General features: G+C 41.0%; 1 protein-coding gene across 5 annotated transcripts in view; it reads left to right on the top strand.

Moving 5' to 3' along the window:
- Positions 1-22416, top strand: part of SLC39A12 (solute carrier family 39 member 12) — an 87416-nt gene that overhangs the window by 35378 nt on the left and 29622 nt on the right. For 2 of the 5 annotated variants that reach the window (XM_019460644.2, XM_053895124.1), the window contains exons 7-12: positions 1077-1249; positions 4140-4292; positions 6186-6296; positions 9902-9968; positions 14026-14184; positions 16216-16403. In XM_019460644.2, the coding sequence (XP_019316189.2) occupies positions 1077-1249; positions 4140-4292; positions 6186-6296; positions 9902-9968; positions 14026-14184; positions 16216-16403 (851 nt within the window). The remainder of the gene's footprint in view (positions 1-1076; positions 1250-4139; positions 4293-6185; positions 6297-9901; positions 9969-14025; positions 14185-16215; positions 16404-22416) is intronic. The other 3 variants (XM_019460646.2, XM_019460648.2, XM_019460647.2) reach the window with 3 other exon arrangements.

The raw sequence follows: 22416 nt of genomic DNA, 5'->3' as shown, positions 1-22416 counted from the left end.
GACTGAGCCACCCAAGCGCCCCTCTGTAGCTTAACTCTTGCATTTTTCAAGGATCAACTCTGCGTGACACTGAAAGCCACTTTTTTCCTTTCTCTTAATCTTTTATTTTCTTCCTTGTCTCTTCTTCCCCCACACATATTTGCTCTTGTTTGAATAATCTTAAAAATGCACCCCCTGAACATTTTTTGAAAATTCAGAAACCTGCCAACATGGGATCAACTTAGGGGTTCTGGAAGATTATTGCAATAATTTAAAACCTAGGCTGTCCAAATTTATGTTATCAACCATCACACATTCATCGATCGGTTTTTACCGATATGATCACTCATTTTAGGCACGGAGGGTAATAAACACTTTCGACATTACAAATAATTTTGAAAATTTTTGGAAGAGGGTACTCACCTTGTACAGAAACCTAGGTCTCCGGTGGCCCCAAATTGTGTGCTCCCTCTGCCACTCTGCTTCCTTGGCGTCAAAAGATTTAGATGGGATTAGAAGGAAATCATCACCAGTCTATGGCAGCATATGTTGTAGTTTAAAGTGGGGGAAATTAATAATTTCTTTGGGGGTGGGAGGTGAGCTAGGTCCTTGTTTGCTGTAGTGATTTTAGTAGGACGTAGTCAGGGTAGCTTCAAAGCAAAAAGGTTAACGGTGAAAGTGTTTTCATTCTTTTCCTTAAAAATCAAGACCTTTTAGGGGTGCCTGGATGGCTCAGTCGGTTACGCATCCGACTCTTGATTTGGGCCCATGTTGTGATTTCACCATTTGTGACACTGAGCCTCGCATCGGGCTTTGTGCGGACATTGGAGGAGGCTGCTTGGGATTCTCTCTCTCTCTCCCATCTCTCTGTCCCTGCCCGGCTCTCTCTCAGAGCTCACTCTCAAAATAAATGAACATTAAAAAAAAAAAAAGAAAGAAAGAAAATTTAAGACCTTTTACACGCTATAACACTCATAAAACAATTCCGTATCCCGACCACCTGTATCATTAGATGGATTCTTCTGGCATTTTCACTGGCCAGGGCACTCCTAGCAAATGAGGAGCACTGACTGCTTTGCAATCTCCATTTGGCTTAGAATATGGCTACAGCACAGTGGCCGTGGCCCTGCTCACGCTAGGCTCCATGCTTGGGACAACGCTGATTCTGTTCCACAACTGTGAGGAGAACTACAGGCTTATTTTACAGCTGTTTGTGGGTCTGGCCGTCGGGACGCTTTCCGGGGATGCTCTGCTCCACCTTATCCCTCAGGTAACTCTTTTCCTGTTTGCAATGGTGTGTTTCTCATTTTCATTTCCATTTAGTCACTGGAGGTGTTGATGCAAAATTTCAAAGGGACTTGGATAAATCAATGCAGTGGCCAGTGTTGTCTTTGGAAATAAGTGTTATTTCCCCAAAGCACTTAGAGAGGAAAAGAGATAGCCAAGCCTTAGGTTTACCACGGGTTATTCTTATTTTTTAAATAAACCCAAAAAAAGGTGATCAGATGCAGATTCCTATGAAGAAAACTTCAGGAAGTTTTCACTAATTATCTGCCAATAAAAATGAATGGGTTGCCAGATGTTGCGTTGAGTTTTCTCCAGTTGCCCCCAACTCTCATCAGATCCCGTCTCTGCCCTGTCTGCTGTGTTTTTCCGCCCCAGACGGTTGTGCCCCTGCAGCTCCCTTGCAGGCTGCGTTGTTGTCTGGATTGAGCCAATGGAAGGCACAACAGAAAAACCAGGGTAGGAGGAGAGAGTAGCAGAGATATCTCTTCCTCACTCTCTCCTGGCTCTGCACCTGCTCTAGAAGCAGCTGATTTCCTACAATATTACAGCTCCTCCTGTGGGAGCCCTTCTCCCCGACTCCTCTTCCCACTGAGCTGCAGAAACATTATTTCCAACCTTTGCCCTTTCTGCCCTAAGAGTGGAAATGGTTTTCTGGGGTTACTCGCTTCTGGGTGTCTCATTACCCCTTGTCCCTACCTTTCTGCCTACACCTCTGCCATTACACCATCATTAAGCTCTCCTCATCTGAACCATCGAAATGAATTTTTTTTTTTTTGGCCTAATAACATCTAGATTTTCCTTAAGAAAAATGTAAGCCTCAGGAAGCTGGCTCTTTGCTGAAGTTTTCTGAGGCTCTTTATTTGTCAAAAATGAAAGGTCCAGGACCTGACATGCAAGAGTTCAGACAGAAGGGTCTCCAGATGAGGTTATTTCTTCCCTCTGAAATCTCTTGAGACTGGACAATGATGGGCAAATGAGCCCTCTTCTTGCAAAGCCGGAGATGTTAAAAATTTCCACAAGCCTCTGGCAATTTCCTACAGGGTCACTCTTGTTGCTTAAAGGCTCAATGATTATTAGATGTTTTGAAAAATCACAAAGTGAGCATTGGAAAATGAAACAAACCATTATTTGTTTTAATTTCCCTCGTAATCTAATTTTCTGGAAATATTTCAGGGCTTATTGGCTTGAGGAAGCGGCCGAGGCCTTTTTCTAGGTCCATTTAGCGGTTTCAGGGCTGTTCACTGCAAAACAGCTAGAGGGTCTTAAGGCTTCCCGCGCCTCCCCCAATGGGGGGCTCACATCTCCCAGCAGCAGGGCATGGGCTTGGGGTTTGGGGGGCCGTCAGCGGGTTCTGCAGAGACACGTTCCGGAGAGGAGCTTAGAAGATTAGCTAGGTTTCACGAAAATTGGAAGGCAAGTGTTTTACTTGAGGGAAGAGATGCGGACAAACGTTACTGGGGAAAGGAAGAACAATGCGGTACCAGTGTGGTGGAAAGCTAGAGAAATCAGTGCTTCCTGAATGAGATCCATGGCCAGGGTTCAGAAGGCCACACGGAAATGAGAAAAATACCACTGTCAGGATTTCTTTTTTCTTTTTTTTTTTAACTAGCAAAATTTATTCAACTTAAAGGTCTACATTTGATTCTGAGATTGTGGGGTCTGCTTCTGTTTTGTTTTGTGACCTTACCACGTCCCCTGTTTTGTGAAATAATGGTAATTGCAAATATTAGATAGGTATCCTTCCTAATGCCCTTACCAGAAGGAAAAGTTGACTGCTGTATATTGGATTTTAGTTAGGTTCGTAAACTCATCGTGTACACTTAGATACACACATTTACTCACACATGTGAGTACATTATGTGCACATGCACATACACACTTAAATCTACGTGTGGACTTATGAACACATGCACATACAGTATGTATGCATAGAATCTTTTTCCTTTTTTGTTTTTTTAAATTTGATGGTCACTAACATCCTAAATGTAGAAACCACTGAGCTGTTTGCCAAACTGCCTTCTCCTGGGGAGGGAATATGATACATAATGATTTACTAGCTCACAAGAAATCATGAGGTCAACCAATGGGATGAGCCAACTAGAGGAAAATTCCTAATGCATTTCATGTATCCTTTTGTTTCTCCAAGCGGACAGTACTGCTGGGTATACAGTATACACTCAGTGGAAGATATCGTTCAGGCGGATTTCTTACTTATCAGAATATTTAATAAAAGTTTTCTTTTAAAAAAAATTTTTTTTAATGTTTTACTTATTTTTGAGACAGAGGCAGAGCGTGAGCAGGGGAGGGGGAGAGACAGCGAGACACAGAATCCGGAGCAGGCTCCAGGCTCTGAGCTGTCAGCACAGGACCCGACACGGGGCTCGAACTCACGAACCCGCGAGATCATGACCTGAGCCGAAGTCGGCCGCTTAACCGACTGAGCCACCCAGGCGCCCCTAAAAGTTTTCTTTAATTGCAATGGGGTGTGGAGAGAGTAAACCCTGGATGAAATGTATCTTTATATTTCTTCTGGATATAAAATGCATTCATCTGTTACTAAAGACTTGCTGGGCAAACAGGTATGGATTGAACTCCTAGGAAAAGACAAGGACTGAGAATATCTCAAAATTTAGGTTTAAAGTTCTCCTTTCTTTTCCCTTGTGCACATTTTATTTGACCCTGATTAAATCATCTAGTGGAAGTATTCGTACAACTGAAAGCAAACGTGTCTTTCAATGATTCCAGCGGTTGTCACGGGGTTCCCCAGAATGAAAGGGGAATATATTTAATACCGGGCCTATTAATTAACATTTAAGCCATCATAAGTCATTTCTTTGTGTCTCCTTTTTGTGTTTGCTTTTGTGTTTTTAAAGGTTCTTGGTTTACACAAGCAGGAAGGCTCAGAGTTTGGACATTTCCATGAGAGCAAAGGTCATATTTGGAAACTGTTAGGACTAATTGGAGGCATCCATGGATTTTTCTTGATCGAAAAATGTTTTAGTCTTCTTGTATCACCAAATACGAAGGTATATTTAAAATTTTCTTTATCTTTTGCTTTAGGGCTTCATAATATTCCTCCCTTATTTCAAAAGTACTTGTTCAAAAGTGACTGACGTCTTCGTGATGTTCTCTATGTGAGGGATGGGGCTCTGATTTCCAGTCATGCCGACTGGCAGCTTCCCTCTAAGTATGGTTCTTAATTTTTTAAACATCTGTTGCTGGCCCGTTAAGGTACTTGTTAAAACCTGCTATTTGACCTTCACGGCTAGTTTAGAAACAGGAGACCATTTCATGTCTGGGAATGAAGGGGCTGAAAGGCCTACGTACTAATGAGTGTTTTGGATGTCTTTCATAACCCAAGACAAATAAACATGGAGACAAAAACTTTGCAAATTCACAAAATTACCCATCATTTTCTATCTTAAAACCACTGAAAATTATAAGAACAAGGAGCTCAGAAATGGGGTTTGTGGCAGATCTTTTTTTTTTTTTTTTTTTTTTTTTTTTTTTTGTGGCTTGAATAATTGCTTGCATTGTACCTGTATTTGTTTGATCAATTTCTGTGTCTGTGATGAAATGTAAAATGCATTATGGTTTTTTTTTCATGGATTTGTGTTGCTCTTACACATTACCCTATAAGACAATAGATTAACTGTCTGGTGGGATGGTTAAAAAGGTAAATGCTTGCAAACAACTGTGGGAGACTAAAATAAAGTAAATTTTCCTTACAAAGTCCTGAGGCTCTGCCGTCTGCTATGGTTTTTCCACATATCTTCTGGCTTTCTCCTTGTGCACATGATTTATAATGTCTGTGCTCAGGGAAAACGTTAGCAGTCGTGTAAAATATCAGCACCTGTTTATTATGATTCCTAAATTTATTTGAGGCTCAAAGTCTGTGTGTCAAAAATTAAGATGGTTTTATGGATGGACAGAGGGATGATAGATGGATAGACAGGTGGTAAAATGGCTTTAGTAAATGGTAATGGTGGATCTTGGGAATGAGTGAGTGATCGCCTTACACTTCTTTCAGCTTTTCTGTGTATTGGAAACTTTTCGCGGTAAATAAAATGCTGTAGAAATGTTCTTTTTTAACGAAGCAAAGTTTTCCTTTGTCCTGGAGCTCACGCTAGGAGGCTATAGTAATTGATGGTCAAACCATCTTTGACCACAGTCCCCACCCTGCACGTTCAACAACTTAACCTCCTCAAGAGGGGTTCTCATCTCAAGAAGCACAAAAGTAAATATCAGATCCCCTTTGTACACAATAGATTAGCGTTCTTAGCCTGGGAAAACTAAATTACAAAGCCAACCTGTCAACTTGTACGTGACAATTAGAAGTTTAGCCAGGGTGGAAGTGAGTGAAATAAATTCTGGGCATCCAAAAATGTCAAGTTTATTCAGACTGTCCTTGGACTTGTCAGAGAACTTACAATAAGGTTTAAGAACACATTTCAAGACTCCTTATATTGAGTAAAATAAAGGGAATGTGAATATTTTAGAAGGTATAAGTGCTTTAATTGATGAATACGTTTCTGAAGGTATTAATTTCATTGTTATAGGGTGTAATATAGTTTCAATTATCATCCTCTTGGTATCTCCAGCAGAAAGAATTCCAAATTTAATTTCATAGTAAATATACTTTTTCAGTAAATACAAAAGACAATATCAAAACAACCACTATTCAAGTCTCTTAAAATCACAACTAGACGTATTTAAAGTTTCATTCTCAGGGCATTCAGAATATGCACAATGTTTCAGAACAGGCCGGTGCTTCTCCAAGGTGAGACATTTTAGTATTTGCCACAATGAGCCGGCCGCTTTGGCCAATAGGCAAAATGTTAAATAGGACCATGGAATTCACAAAGGCTGCACCTGTGTTCTTCTGGCTTCAGCACTAATTTTAAACCATCCTCATCCAGCAGGGCATGTCATTGGTTAATGGGCATGTGGAACATTCCCACCATCTTGCGCTCAACTCCGAATTAAGTGACCAGTCAGGCAGAGGCAAATCTGCTTCCACTATCCTGTTGGTAGGTTACCGATCTGAGGTATTCTACTGATCTGATTACCTTCCTTCCTTTGTTCCTTAATGAACCGATGAAAATCAGTAGGATAGATGAATATCTATTTGTGATTTGCCTGTTTTGAACCATGATACGTAGTTTGGGAAGCTTTGCCAACCACCTAAAAGCTGTTTTAAAGAATAAAGAGCTTTTTTCCCCACGGATTCAAATCCTTGGTATCTGCACCCCTTTGAAGCATATATGATCAGATGGCATAAAATACATCTTGATCATTTTGTTTACAGGGTTTCATAAACCCGTTGACCTCCAGGTTTTCCATTCTGAGGAATACTTAGCCATGACCAGATGGGGCCAAATAAATTGTAAGCAAGGAGTTAGTGCAGCTAGTGTGGTAGGGTCCCCTCCCTAAGGAAAGAAAAGAAGAAAAAAAAAGAAAGAAACCTCAAGGTAACCGGCTATGAGCGTACGTGACAACATCCCTCATGACCTTGTAACATGAGACCGCTTAATCAGACCACATGTTTCTGTGTGTTACCATATATGGGAGACAAATAAATAGGAAATATATAAAAAGCTATGCCATACGACGTTCGGGGCTCAGTTCTTCAGGTATGAACCCAACTGAGCAGTGCCAGCAGGAATAAAGTTGCTTCCTAGAAAGAAAAACCTCAGTGTCATGACTCTGTTCGAGAATCCTGCTACTCTAGGAGTGGGGGTGATCATTTTGTACTGCAGAAGATAATTGATTCTGCCCCATAAGATGTCTCATAAGTGGCTTCTGTTACACTGAGTTTTCCAGGACAAATATTCCACACAAATTTGCAAAACACAGCCTCCCACCAGGTTGAAAACAATGCTCCTACTCTAATTCTTAAAGTGGCAAGTAAAGGGACAGGAAGAATCTGAAAGTGACATGTAACAGAACACTTGTCTCCTCTGACCATGGCCATTGGGGGAAGGGTTTACAGTTCAAGGATAGATTCCTGACCGAGTGGAAATAAGTAAGCTGTGCCTGGGACATTGCCACAGCAAATAGAAGTCTGCTGGTAGATCACAGGTCTAGAGCTAACTCAATTAGGAACAAAACCATCCCTTTAAAAAAGTGACTTTCAAAGCCTTTATTATGTTTATGGCTTAGATGCTTCACATATGGCTTGGAAGAAGATAATTTCAGGCTGAGGTTAGTTTCAAAATCAGTTTAATGCTGATTTTATTCCGTTTCAATGAAGGGTTCAGAATCCCAAGACCCATATAAGTAAATGTCCGATGCTAGCTAACCTTGTGAGTTTTGAACTATTTGAATATGCCGGCTCACTAATACTATACTCACTATTCCTCTGGTTGTTTTAGCTGCAAGATCAACTGTAAGTGATAGAAATAATATGAACTTTTAGGATTGTTTGGTTCAAGTTCCTGGTTTTTCAGGAAGGAGGGAAACTCATAATTCTCACCCGTCAAGGAGTCTTGGATGCTTGCCTCTAAATCCCTTTACACAGTATATGGTTTTGGAGGGAAAACCTTAGCGTAAATTTTTGCACTCCTGCCTTTTACTAGATCTATAGAACCTTTCTATGGTAACCAGGCCTTTGATATAGTGTAAAAAGAAAATCACATTGTTTTCTTGTTCACTTTTATCCTGTGTCCTTCAGGTCCTACCTTACTTCTCAGCCCCTTGTCCAAAAATTGCCCATCATATCTTTTGAGTAGTGGCTACTGTTCCACTCTGTGAGATATATGTTTACTTTCTCCGTTTTACATTTTTAAAAAAGGTGCTTAGGCTTCACATTAAATATGGCTCAAAATTTTCACAACTTTGGGTGATAGAATGATGTGAATATGCTTTTAGTTTTTTTCAGTCTATTTATTTATTTAAGTAATTTCTACAATCAAAGTGGGGCTTGAACATATAACCTTGAGGTCAACGGTCACACGCTTTTCCAACTGAGCCAGCCAGGCGCCCCGGTAAATATGCTTTTAAAAGCTTTTAAAAGGACATGTTCAATAAGATAGTTTTCCCTCACTATCCAAGCATAGAGCATTTCTATGAAACCTTTTGTAAGCCAAAATGGTATAAAGTGAAGGAGAAATTACCCTTCATTTACGTGGAAAAATTTGTGAGTATTCCCAGTCCCCCAAAATAACCTCTCTTAGGACATTTTGCTACCTTGTGGGCACATTTTGCTAAGAGGTGCACGAAATAAATCAAAATAAAGCACAGGGGCACCTGGGTGGTTCCACTGGTTAAGTATCCCACTCTTGATCTCAGCTCAGGTCTTGATCTCAGGGTTGTGAGTTCAAACCCTGTGTTGCGCTCCGCACTGGGTGTGGACCCTGCTTTAAAAACAAACAAAACAAAACAAAACAAAACAAAACAAAACAAAAAAACCCAGATGCTCCCAGATACAGAGCCAAGCTCTGATGGCTTGATGCTGAGATGCTGGGAACGAGCTTATGGGAGCCACTCAGTGTTGGGGCACATGGCACCACTTTAGGCTTGCTGCAAAATGAATGCTGAGTGCTGTTTTGTGCTTTTGGCTTTTTTTCATAAAAAGCGAAAATCCTCTTTGGATTTCTTTCAGTTAGTGAAAACAGGTACTAATGTAGGTTTTTGCTAAAAGCGACATGGCGTGACGTGAACTTAAGAAAAGCAAGGACTACCTGTGAAGAGTCTTCTTTTCACAGAACAGAATGAGAATCTGAGGCACAGGGACGGGAGATGACGTTTCCTGAAATTGATCCATGAGTCAGTCTCTGAAATGAAATCACATCATATTAACTCACAGAAGTCAATTTCAGAATCTGACCCGTCATATGAAAGGATAGAAACAGTTTAATTTATTGTATTTATCTTTTGTAAAGTCTGTTGATTTGCTTTCTTTTTTTAACGTTTATTTATTTTTAAGAGAGGGAGAAACAGAGTGCGAGTGGGGGAAGGACAGACAGAGGGAGACACAGAACCTGAAGCAGGCTCCCCGGTCCGAGCACAGAGCCTGCTGCAGGGCTTGACCCCATGGACCGTGAGATAATGACCTGAGCTGAAGTCGGACACTTAAACGACTGAGCCACCCAGGCACCCCTGTTGACTTGCTTTCTGAACCAACAAGATTCTTTTCCTCGCCGGCAAAGCCCCCAAAACAGAATACTCCATCACAAGTAATGTGAGGCGTTGGGTCTGCATGGCTTTGTTCTCTATCCACAATACACGATGTACTTAGACATCAGGAAATGAATCCTACATCCACAGTCCACCACACAGGACAATTGTCAAATTAGGTCAAGAATCAAGAACTGTTTCTACGGCTTTTGGATTTCATTAAGGTTTACATAATTTAAGAGCCTGGATTACAGACTGTCCCAGCAGCCTCTAGCTCTGTATGGAAGATTCTGATCTACGTAAAGTGCTATCTTCGCCCCAAGGCACATAGTGCCAGAAGTTTGTTCACAGACCTCCTGCTTTATGTTCTATGCTTGCCTGTGAAATTTAAAAGTTCTGCTCTACTCTGGAGTATTAAAATGTTTAAAAACCAGCATAACTGTCCAGATATTTCCATTTTACAATGAAATGGTGGCCATGGCTAATCTTTCATCACTTATTTTTTCGTTTAAAATAGAAAGGCCCAGAAGATTCACAGGCAGCTGAAATTCCTGTAGGCAGTATGACAGCCTCCAACAGAAAATGTGAGTACCAATGTTAAAGAGCTAAACCTAAAAAGAAAGTGCTGTAGAAGAAAGGTTATGTCTGTTTGGGAACAATGTGCCGAGATCACGTAGGTTTCTCATTGGGTTTGTTTTGCATTATTACAGCCTCTATGAGAATATGTTTAATACTCTTTCCTATCCGTCTTTCACACACACTGCACATTAACATCAACTTTATACTTTAAAAGCAATGGTTTCAGATGACGGTTTGAAACTGATCTTCTGAGAATTTCAATTGGTGTAGATTCATATGTAGTTATATCAAGGCTCCTTTAAAATCATGAGCATAGCACTAATAAGGTATAGACTTGTGGAATCACAATGTTGTGCACTGAAATTAATGTAGTGTTGTGTGTCAATTAAATGTCAATTAAAAAAATCCATGCTTACATGATAATTGAGCCTTTCACTTCTCTATGAAGCCTGGAAACTTCTATCACAGTCTACTGACACTGAGCGCAAATGTCTGTCTCACGTGTGATGTTGTCATTGAGACGGCTTGTTCATAACATTTGTAACCAACTGGCTTTTTTCTGTGGTTTCTTTATTTCTGAATTTAATGTACCCATTTTGTATACAGCTTTCTTCCTTTTTATTTATGTTTCTGAATACTTTTCCAAATTTTTTTGGTCTCTTCTGGTTTTTGCCAGTTGCTTCCAAACCTTTGCCCCACTTTTCTCACTGATATTACCCGTTTGTGGCACAGACTTCTCAATATTTTTATATTACACAGTCATGATTAGTTACCCCCGTTCTACCCTAATAGATTAGTTACTAATAAAAATAGCTAACATTATATGGCAGGCATAGTGCTCAATGGATCATGGATTATTTTATTTAATACTCATACAACTTAACGAAGTAAGAACAATTATTAGCCTAGTTAAACAACGGAGAAACCAATTGTTGGAGAGGGTAAGTTCCTGCCCAGGATTACATAACTAGGAAGCTTCAGTACTGAGGAACTAAGGAATGCCGACGGGCCGACGGTTTCTATATGGCCATTCGTGCATGCATGCCTCGATGTCTTTTCTCACGCTCTTTCATTCATTCAAGAAATGTTTGAACATGTACCATGTTTCAGGCACTGTGCACACACTGGAGAATAAAATAAGAATGGTCTTTATCCCTGGTTTGCAATGCGGTTGGGGATATAAATACTAAAACAACAAACACAATCGCGACGATCACTATTTTAAACGTGTTACATATATTAACCTCGGTAATGTATTTCTTTGATTCAAAATGCGTAATCACGTGGTCTGGCCAATTCTGCTTTCAGAACATTGCTACTAATCTTTTTCCTTCTAAATCTTTAGTTCCAGGAGAGATTTTAGAATGCCAGGCAACTAGTAGGGATGCAATAGACATTTCTTCATTTATTATTTTTTAAAATTTTTCTTATGTTTATTTATTTTTGAGAGGGAGAGAGAGCACAAGCAGAGGCAGAGACAGAGGGAGACACAGAATCGGAAGCAGGCTGCAGGCTCCAGGCTCCGAGCTGTCAGCACGGAGCCCGACGGGGGGCTCCAAGTCACGAACCGTGAGATCGTGACCCAAGCCAAAGTCGGGTGCTTAACCGACTGAGCCACCCAGGTGCCCCTCATTTATTGTTTTGGAAGGAAAGGAAGAGGAAAGAAGGAAACGCCCAGGCAACTTAGGAGTGGGGTGACCTATGCTAGATGAAGGAGTAATGATGGTCCGATTCGAGTATTTTGGAGGCCTCATATCTCTCTTTCCACTTCAGATATCAGGCTTGGCTTTCAGAATGAACAGTGAACAAATCCAAATTTGATTACTCCACTGCCCTTTTGCCAGGGACATATTGAATTAGCTTCAAATATTTGATTACTTGTTTCACATTACCTCATTGGTGGGACTCAGCTTGTGTTTCAAAAGACAGGATGTGAAAATCCTACCCACAGTCTGATTTAAATAAACAAAAAGCAACATGATACAAGGTCCGGCCCACGTCTCACCATGGAAAACCTCTGATAAGTTAGAAATGTAGAAATGAATAGGACTGCCAGCTACATAAGCCAAGATAAAATATTATTGATAATTCTGTAATAAGTACATTAGATTACCAGTGAAGGCTTGTCTTATCTCCCTCTGAATAATATTTAAGTTGCCTTAAACAATGTGTACCATTGTGTTCCTTGGGGCTTACATGCAAATATGTCTGTTTGCCTTGTGGTTTATTACATGTCCATGATCTGACATTTAGAAACCCATAATCAGAGAAAATAAAATAATAGACAACAAAAATAGGCCACACTGTTTCTTAGCAGAGTATAAACTGAGTAAAAAAATTTCCATTTGAGTATATGCCACTCATATCAAAGCTACATATAAGCACTTGGAAATCACAATTTATTTGCGTGCTGTGATGTTGCCAAATGTATTGCTTTGAATTATTTTATTTTCACAAGGAAGAGCTTTATTTCTGAAAATTGGCAGGAACAGCAACAAACCTGGTAGGATTATTAAATTTTGAGAGCTTCTAGGCCATGCCAATAAGAACTCCCTGAATTCAATAATTTGATATTTATTCTGTTTTCATGACAGTTGCCTGAAATCTCCTCATTTTTAACAGAGAATAGAATGGATTAGTCAACCACAAGAAGGATACAAGTTAGTCTAACAGTGATAGCTATAGATAAAGCAGGATTTTTGCAAGTGAAATGCGCGAGACATCTTTGCACAGCAGTCCATAGTCCGTTTCCTGCCCAATAGTCTGGACTACATCTGCCGATTTCTTGACTGAAGTTACTTATCTTACGGTGTGGGATGTGGAATGAGTGAGTCAAGCTGTATTCCCCAACCAAAATAGAAAACCATAGTAAACTACGGTGCCCCCGTAGTCTTAGACCACATCACAGAAACCAGGAGATAACCTCTTTCTGTTTACTGAGGGTACAATTGTTAGAATACCGTGTTTGGTTCTAACAGCAGCAACACCTACTTCTTACTCTAGGCATGCAGTGGAGAGCCACTGAGTAATTAGTGAAATTTTAGACCAATGGAAATTGATTTGAACGGCCCTTCTTCTCAAAAGGTATGCCTACATGGCTTACCGTCAGAGTGAGTCTTATTCCCCCAGTATTTTTTGAATTTATTAGTTGTTCCATTTCATGACGGGGCTGTACTAATATGCAATTTTAGGTTTTTGAAAAAAAGAATTCTGTCCGTTAGAAACTTGAATCCAATTATGATCCAAAATATTTCATTAATTATTTCATTGACTCTCTACTAATCAGATAATGTGTATTATGTAACACAATCCCATGAAAGCAGCTTCTCTTTATTTTGTTCAATGTCCAGCTGGTCGAGTACTGAAAGTCACTTTCCAGAAAGACGAGAACATTAGCTAATTGTTCCCAAAGCTAATTTGGGGGCCAGCCGAGTCGATAGTGGTTCTGTCATGGTCACAGAGCTGGAAAGTGAACCAGAGAACTTGGGACGGCCGTGAGCGCCAACCAGAAAGGGGAGCAAGGAGCAGAAAATGGCAAAAGTGCACTCCAACAGATAGGCGCCAGGAACAGTCTGACCCAGAGGAGATAGTTTTGGAAAACAGCCTCCATTTTAATGACATTCTGCAAGGAGGGTCTTAAATTATTTTAAAGTGCTTTGCAGAAGACGCACATGGAAAGGTCATTGGTGGGATGTGGGAAGGTTATAGCAACATTTTTATTTTTCTTTTTCTTTGGGGTTAGCTGAACAAGGTGAGAGAATCGTGAGTGCCAGGGCCTAATTTATCTCACGACTAGTCAGATCTGTTAGAAAAACAATAGCCGCGCAGCCACATGTGTCCCTTACCAGATTGGCATCTCCAGTCCTGACTTATTTGGAACGCGGAAAGAAAGTGGGGCCGCTTAATTCGAGGCAGTCTAAGAATGTCAAGGGTTGTGCTCGCTTTGACAGCATGCGTACTGAGAACGACAGGATGGAAGGGAAAGGTGGTCGTGTGTGAAGGGTTCCATGAAATATCTAGTGCCCTGTGAATGCTTTCTCACACCTTTGTTTGGTCCTTTAGGCAAAACCATTAGCTTGTTAGCAATCATGATACTGGTTGGGGACAGCCTGCATAATTTTGCAGATGGCCTCGTGATAGGAGCTGCCTTCTCATCTTCATCTGAGTCGGGAGCCACCACAACACTCGCCATCTTGTGTCATGAAATTCCACATGAAATGGGTAAGTCACATAGTAGGGGCCCTGTTTCCTGCTTGTTGAGAACGCCGTAGTGTTATTTCTAGCTATGGCCTGGAGGTGTCTTTTTCCAGCACGCCATTGAAAGATGAATACTTTCCGCTCACAATCTATTTAAACGGTAAGAATAGCACAACTCGAAAAAAAAAAAATGCTGTACCTTGGGAGAAAATTCAGCTAGACTCTTTATGATGTTTCCCAGGGTCATAAGTCACTCTTTTTGGATTCTGGAGAGTTCTATATGGGAGAAAGTCACTCAGAGAAACCTCGCCGCTAAAGGCCTTGGCAAAGGCTTTAAAATCTGCGTATTAAATGTGGGAAAAACATTACGAGGGGAACTTTACCCATTATGTCAGCAAACAGGCCAATGAGATAAAATAACATTTAAATTAAGGCCAAACCGTGGTTTCATCAACTTGATTTATATAAAATGTCTAAGGCCAAGCATAAAATTGAAATGACAGGCGTATGGTGGCAGAGGCACATGAGGCTCTTTTTCTGGATAATCTTAATAGCCCCGTAATTCAAATTCTGCCTCCTAGGAAGCGAGAAGAGACAGAACAGAGGTTTCAGAAACAGGCCCAGAAAGAGCAGAGGCTGACCCCGGCACACATGTGCCCTAGAGAGGGGGCCCTTGCCTGTCTCGCTGCCCCCATTTCTGGGTCTACATTGTCCCCTTGGGCCACCGGGACCTCTGGTGTTCAGTGTCTACTGCCCGTAATTCTGTCACCGGTCCTTCTTAGAGCAGTTTATCCAAGGCCCTTCCTGAATCCACTAAAATGTCCCTGGTCTGGGTGCCATATAGCATGGTCCTGCTTTTCACTGTTATTTTTTTAGTGGTGGTTTATTTTTGAGAGAGAGACAGGGTGCGAGTGAGGGAGGGGCAGAGAGAGAGGGAGACGCAGAATCTGAAGCAGGCTCGAGGTTCTGAGTTGTCAGCACAGAGGCAACAGGGGGCTCGAGCCTATGAACCGGGAGATCATGACCTGAGCTGAAGTCAGATGCTTAACCGACTGAGCCACCCAGGCGCCCCACTCACTATATAATAAAACCACAGAGGAGCGAGACAGTCTGTGGCAGGCCAGCAACGACGGTTTAAGACCCGTTCATAGGACCAGTTATGCCGTGGAACTAAGAAACTGAGTCCCCAGACTATTCATTGAATTTTCAGCCTCTTCCCTATCTCTCAAACTAAGAACTAGAGGCTCTCAGATTAAAAGGTGATTCTTCTGGGGCGCCTGGGTGGCTCAGTCAGTTAAGTGTCCGACTTTGGCTCAGACCATGATCTCACGGTTTGTGAGTTCAAGCCCCGCGTCTGGCTCTGTGCTGACAGCTCAGAGCCTGGAGCCTGTTTCAGATTCTGTGTCTCTCCATCTCTCGGCCCCTCCCCTGCTCATGCTCTGTGTCTCTCAATAATAAATAAACGCTAAAACAAATTTTTTTTTAAAGGTGATTCTTCTTTGGGAGGAAAGGTGTGGAGAGAATAAGGTCATGTTTCTATAGTCATCAAGGCAGTAAAACATTTTCTAAAGGAAAAATTTGTTTTCCTGACCAACTTTGGCAATGATTTTTAAATCTCCTATTAAGTAGTTTTCTCTCCATAGCAGTTCTTACATAAGCAAATAAGAAAAGCCGACACAACGTGATTTAGCCTGGCAAGTTTCCAGGCAAAAAGGTTTAAAAACCCTGGAACAGCAAGTGCTTTATTCTGCATTTATCTTGCAAATGTCACAGGGCATTGGGAACTGAAGAATACGTCACAGTTCTCTTGGTATATGCCGTCTTCAGGAACAGAAAAGGAAGACAGCTCTGGAAACGTAACTTCCTAATAGTATAATGAGAAGGCTACGAATCCCAGAGAACTATGGGCAAGGGCTTTGTTAAACTGGTCAGTCAACTTGACTTGTAAAATCGGTCCCAGTTGCTGAAATTTGGAACAACCCAATAGCACATTCCTCTACCAAAGGCATCCTCAGTTAAATAATGATTATATTTTCTTGTGCCCTTAAATTTCAGGAGACTTTGCTGTGCTCTTAAGCTCTGGACTTCCCATTAAGATTGCCATCCTTATGAATTTTATAAGCGCTCTAACTGCCTTCATAGGACTATACGTTGGTCTCTCCGTATCAGCTGACCCATGTGTGCAGAACTGGATCTTAACAGTTACTGCGGGGATGTTCTTATATTTATCCTTGGTGGAAATGGTAAGAATTGTGGCTTTTCTATTTTGTTTGTCTAAACTCTGAAAATGTAAAACAGAGACAAAGCCATAAAATGGAAGGATAGATGGGGAGAGGGGAAGAAGGATATGTTTAAAAATATAAAAGGCTAAGGAGATAGTCTGTGTAATCCAAGAAAGTAAATTGTAGGCAGAGGAAACATAATTTGAGATACAGAAAATATTGACATCCTTTTAGTGAACTTAAGTGGAATGAACGAAACCTTTAAAACTGCCAAAAAGTGATCATCAGTTCATCCTGCTCTAGCTTTGCATCTCTGTATGAGGCCTGTCCTTCTAGCTGATAAATGGAAAGTTCTGTGAAACAGCCGGCTATTTTGTTTATACATTGGAAAACAGTTCGTCCGAATTTGTCATTAATTAATGAGCTGTTTGGTTTAATTAACCAACTATAGTTTGGGTTGTTTTGTTTTTTAGAGGGAGAGAGAGAGCACATGAGTGAGGGAGAGGGGAGACAGAGGGAGAGAATCTTAAGCAGGTTCCATGCCCAGCCTGAAGTCCAACTTGAGGCTCAATCCCATGACCCTGAGATCATGACCTGAACTGAAATCAAGAGTAGGTGCTCAACCACCTGAACCACCCAGGTGCCCAACCAATGGTAACTTTTAAAAATAATGATTTAAGTTTTAATTGATGAAGGGCTATCAGACTGGTGAAATGAGAAAGGTTATAGTGTTGAGTCTCTAACATTGCAACATACATTTCTTCGAGAGGGCCTTGCTAACTAATGCTAAGGGTGACTCACTCATCACTTTTCATCCTCAGAAATCTGATAAAGGAATTACAGCTGGCAATTTCACCCTGTTTTGCTTCTGGAAACTGCAAAATAAACCAGACTTTTTAAGGTCACCCTCTACTGGACTTTTTATGACTTAAACGTATTAAGGTGGATAATACTATCCCATCTTGGGGCACCTGGGTGGCTCAATCAGTTGAGCATCCAACTCTTGATCTCAGCTCAGGTCTTGATCTCAGGGTTGTGAGTTCAGGCCCCGCGTTGGGCTTTGCAACGAGTATGAAGCCTACTTAAAAACAAAACAAAACAAAAAAATGAACCTATCCTTTCTTATGTGTTGGAATAATGCAAATAAAAATGATATACATGAGTAAAAGAAATACTTAAGAGTGAAAACCAATACAAAGCCAATCCAAATGGAAGTAAAATTATGTGATGGCCTATATCCTGGAGCAGAAAAGTAAAACGAACGATCGGAATAATGCAAATAAAAATGATATACATGAGTAAAAGAAATACTTAAGAGTGAAAACCAATACGAAGCCAATCCAAATGGAAGTAAAATTATGTGATGGCCTATATCCTGGAGCAGAAAAGTAAAACGAACGATCTTGAAGAATTCGATAAGGGGACTCTTCAGGTGAACACAGCCATTTTAAACCCCAGTCTAAATACGTTTGACTTTTTGGTTGTTTTTCTTAATTCTTATGAGATTCAGAGAGATGAGGTCAACACCAAAGGGTACTTCCGTGTTTAGAAACGTTCTTACATGTAATTTATGATACTCAGGGAATTTCCTAATCTTGATGATGAAGACAGACTTGTGGGGCAAGTTCAACCCACCTCTTCCGAACCCCAATCCTCAAGCTGTGGTCAGTATGACAGAATCTTATGATCCTTCCAGTTCGAGAAGTCTGGGTTGCTAGCCTTGAGTGATGACTTCAAAAGCACACTGTCACTCATCATTGAATGTTGTGAGCTACTTTTTGTGTAAAATGCCTGTATATCAGTCCTGAAATTCACTCTTGGATCTCCTGACGGTCAGTTTTCTGCTTCTAACTTCCTTTCCCTTTATGACTGAGTTGGGGGCAGTTGCTGTATTATTTAGTTATTCCGGTTTGCTTTTTTTTTTTTTTTCAAGTCTGTACCTCACTTCAACTCTGATGGATACGTATCTAGTTAATCTATCTATCTAGTTAATGCTTTCTCTTTGTTCGAGAGTCTGATCTCCCAAAATGGACCTGAGGACATTATCAAGAACAATTTGTCCCGTAGAACCCTAAGCTAGGTACATCATCTCCCCTTAGGGTTTCTCCTCCTGGTCTTGTAAGGTTAGGCGATTGCTTGTAAGAAATGTGGCAGATATCCTATGAGATTCCAACTAGAATGAATCTTGACCTTGTTGCAAATTACTATCGGCCAAGGGAAAACCGGCATCCTGGCAAAAAGACAGCAAAGAAAATACTCTGGAGTTTCCTGGGGCGACTTGCTATAATCCAGGTCGCCTGCTCTCACGGCCTTTTGAGTAACTTCTAAACAAATAGGACTCTTTCACATAGCAGCAACTTTAACTGTTTCTGTGAGCTGGGGCTGTGCCAGAGAAAATAGTCTTTTGTCATTTAAAGGGAAGAAAACAAGTTTTCAAGACTGTGTAAAACAGGAAAGAAAAAAACCGACAGTAAGTAAAGGGTAAGGGCGGGGGGGGAGGGGGGGTGGGGGGAAGGGGGCAGGAATCCTTCCATACACTGGTTATTTACTAAACGCTGGAAATTTACCAGGCACCTTCTCAGTTGGGCTAATGTGGAAAGATTAGCTACATTTTTGCCTTGCTTGTTTGTTTCAAAGAAATTGGGCGTGTTCTTTCAAATCCCAGAAGAAAAAGAACTAGGGGCAAAAATGGGGCCATTAGCAATGAAGTCAGCAAAGCAGAAATTCTTCACTAGGGAAATCTGCCAGCCTAAATTCTCCAAAGTGGGATTGCCTCATCCAAGCACACTAACTCTTGGTGGCATTGAATGGTTTCTAAAGAAATTTAAGAATGAATGCGGGCCTGGGCGGCCAGAGGAAATTCATGCTCCTTTAGAAAGATCAGTGTGCTAGGCTGGGTTTGCCCCAAGCAGAGACTAAAGACGCATGTGTGTGTGATGGCAGTTCACCTCCTGGGAGGTGAACCCAGGAGAGGAATGAAGGGCAGGTGGAGTGAAGCAGAAAATGACAAAAAGTCAATACACTGATGTGTTTTTGTTAACGTGACCACCACTATGGGGACCCACCACCGCGGACCTTCTGTGGGGACTCCTGTCCCCGTTGTTCAAAGCTAGACCCACAAATATATCCCCCCCCCCCAATACACACCCCTTTCAGGCTATGCATGCTTGAGCACCTGGGAAGTTCCCGCGATGGTCTCAGGCCAAAACTCTAGAGAAGCCCAGGGCAGGAGAAAGAGAAATGCAGTGTGGACTAAAGCAAAGCTTCTCTGCAAAACTTGTTAACACCTCCTTGGAAATGGTCTCTGCAGCAGTGGCTGAGCACCAGAGATGAGAGAATATGAGAAGTCCCTTCAGGGTTGGAGGCCAGCCAAAAACTCCATAGAGACTTAATACAAGAGAGCAGAATAAGCTTCAAACCCTATTGGTCTTTTTTTTTTTTTTTTAATGTTTTTGTATTTATTTTGAGAGACAGAACGTGAATGGGGCAGGGGAGGGGGTGCGGTTTGGGAGGCAGGGAGAGAGAGGGAGAGAGAGACTCCCAGGCAGGCTCTGCGCTGTCAGCACACAGTTTGTTGCTAAACCAGCTGAACCACCCAGACATCCGCCCATTGGTCTTGTGGCAATTATTTGATATTCAGTCATCTCTGTCTTCTAGCACCCAGCCTTGGTTCTCCTCGCCTTCAGGCAGCACTTGGGCTGATCCAGATTTCTTTCCTGGTAGGGCAGCCCAGATCTTCACTGACGGGTCTACTTTATCCTAGTTGGGTCATGCTTCCTGTGGTTGCCTGTTCACTATCGTCATCAGGCATGGAAGCATGAAGAGATGCTTCAGGAAACTCCTAGTTTCTGGCTATGTGCCTGGGTTCCTCCATTGTGTAGCCATAACCCTAGTACAAATTCTACCAATGGAAGAGCCAGCAGTGATGGTCTACCATTGCCTCCTGATTTTCTCTCTGCTGTCTCTAAGATTTCCTTCCTTCTATTCACTTTGCATTAATTTTCTGTTTATTTTCTTCCTTTGTGAGATGGGATGGTGTATCGTTGATTTTAAATCTTTTCTTCTCTTAGATTAGAAGATCTAAGCATTTAAAGCTATGCATTTTCCTCTAAGCACTGCTTTGCTGGATCCCATATATTTTCATATGTGGTGTTTTCAATACTGACCACCTTGAAATGTCTTTCAATTTCTCACATAACTTTTTTCTTATTTGGCACATGTTATATAGAAGCATGGTGCCTGATTTCTCAATACCTGTAACTTGTAGAAGTAGCTTTTGGTTATTGATTTTAACTTAATTCCTTCATTGTCAGATATACTCTATATTATTTTAGTTCTTTGAAATATTTTGAGGTTTGTTGTATGGCCCAGTGGTCTATCCTGGTAAATGCCCTCACATGCATTTGGAAAGTACACAAGTATGGCAGCTGTTGGGTATTAGAGTTCTGTGAATGTCGGTTAAGTCAGGGTGGTTGATGGTTTTATTCATGTTTTCAAATTCATACTGATTTGTTTTTCTCTACTTGTGTTAATTATGAGGGAGTGGCATTAAAAATATAGACTTAGGTATGGGGGTTTGCCTATTTCTTTCTTGGTTTTGTCAGTTTGGCTTTATGCATTTGAAGCTCTGTTATTACATGCATGTGTATTTAGGTTTGTCCTGTCTTCCTGATGGAGTTGATATTTTTATCAGGCTGAAAGTTCCCTCTCTTTACCTCTGATAAAACTCTTTGTCTTGCAGCCTCCTTTGTCTGATGTTAATAAAGTCACATCTGCTTTTCTGCTTACTGTTTGCACAGGATATTTCTTTTCATCCTTTTGTCTTCTCCTGGCTATAGAAAGTAAGTGGTGGGGTCTTGACAGAGTATTTGAAGTGTCACATAAGAGAAATGTCTGATGTAGTCAGCAATCCCTGGGATTAATAGGTTAGTGTCCATTTATCTTATTTATTCACTTTATCCAAATTGTATTTATAACCAGATCTACTGATTTGTGTTGTTGTTGTTGTTGTTGTTTGTTTTGTTTTTTGTTTTGTTTTTTTGGTTTTTTGGGTTTTTTTTTTTTTTTTTTTGGTACTTCCATGTTTGCTATAAAGATTTCATGAGATTTGTCCTCTATACATATAATGCCCTCCTCCCTAAGATATACTTGTCCTATTCTAGGGTACCTGTGAATATGTTATCTTACATGTCAAAAGAGACTTTGCAGATGTGATTAAGGTTTAGGACTTTGAGACAGGGAGATTATCCTGGATGATCTGGGTGGTCACATTTTAATCACAAGAGTCCTTAAAAGTAGGAAACCTTCCCCAGCTATAGTCAGAGAGAGAGGTGATGGCGGAAGGAGGGTCAGAAAGATTTGGATCTGCCGGGTATGGAGTTGGAGGAGGGGGGCCAGGAGCCAAGGAACAAGGAATACCAGGTGCCTCTAGAAGTTGGAAAAGACAAGGTAACAGATTCTCCCCTGGAGCCTCCAGAAGGAACCAACACCTTGATTTTAGCCCCATGAGACCTGTGCCAGATTTCTGACCTATACAACTGTAAGATAATAAACTTGTATCATTTTAAATCACCGGATTAGTGGTAATTTGTTAACAGCAGCCAGAGAAAACTAATATATCCCTGTGCCACTAACCTTGGTTGAGATGTTCTTGAGAACAGAGGCAGCAACGTAGGACTCTCTTGTTCTGCTCGGGAACTGAAAGTTCCTTCTAAGAAAATTCTCAGAACTAAAAGGTCTAGAGGATTTCTCATATTCACCTTCTCTAAAGTTTACAGATTTTCTCAAATAGAAGGAAAAGACAAGCCCAGAAGTATTCTTTTTTTTTTTTTTTTTTAGCCGTTTGGATAAAAGAGACTTTCTTTTAATAAATAGGACTTATTATTTAAATCATAAATTAGCTCATTTTAGAGAACATAAGGCACCATGGCAAGGAAAGGTTTATTTGGGATATGACACCGGTTTCAGACCTTGAAGCATTTTTTTTCCCTAAGGTTTTAGATCCTGCAAAACTGTTTCCATAACAACAAGCCCA

This window comes from Panthera pardus, unplaced genomic scaffold (assembly GCF_024362965.1).
Source record: "Panthera pardus isolate Hobbes unplaced genomic scaffold, ASM2436296v1 HiC_scaffold_6, whole genome shotgun sequence".
Classification (NCBI taxonomy): domain Eukaryota; kingdom Metazoa; phylum Chordata; class Mammalia; order Carnivora; family Felidae; genus Panthera; species Panthera pardus.
This window is presented reverse-complemented; position numbering and strand designations above follow the sequence as displayed.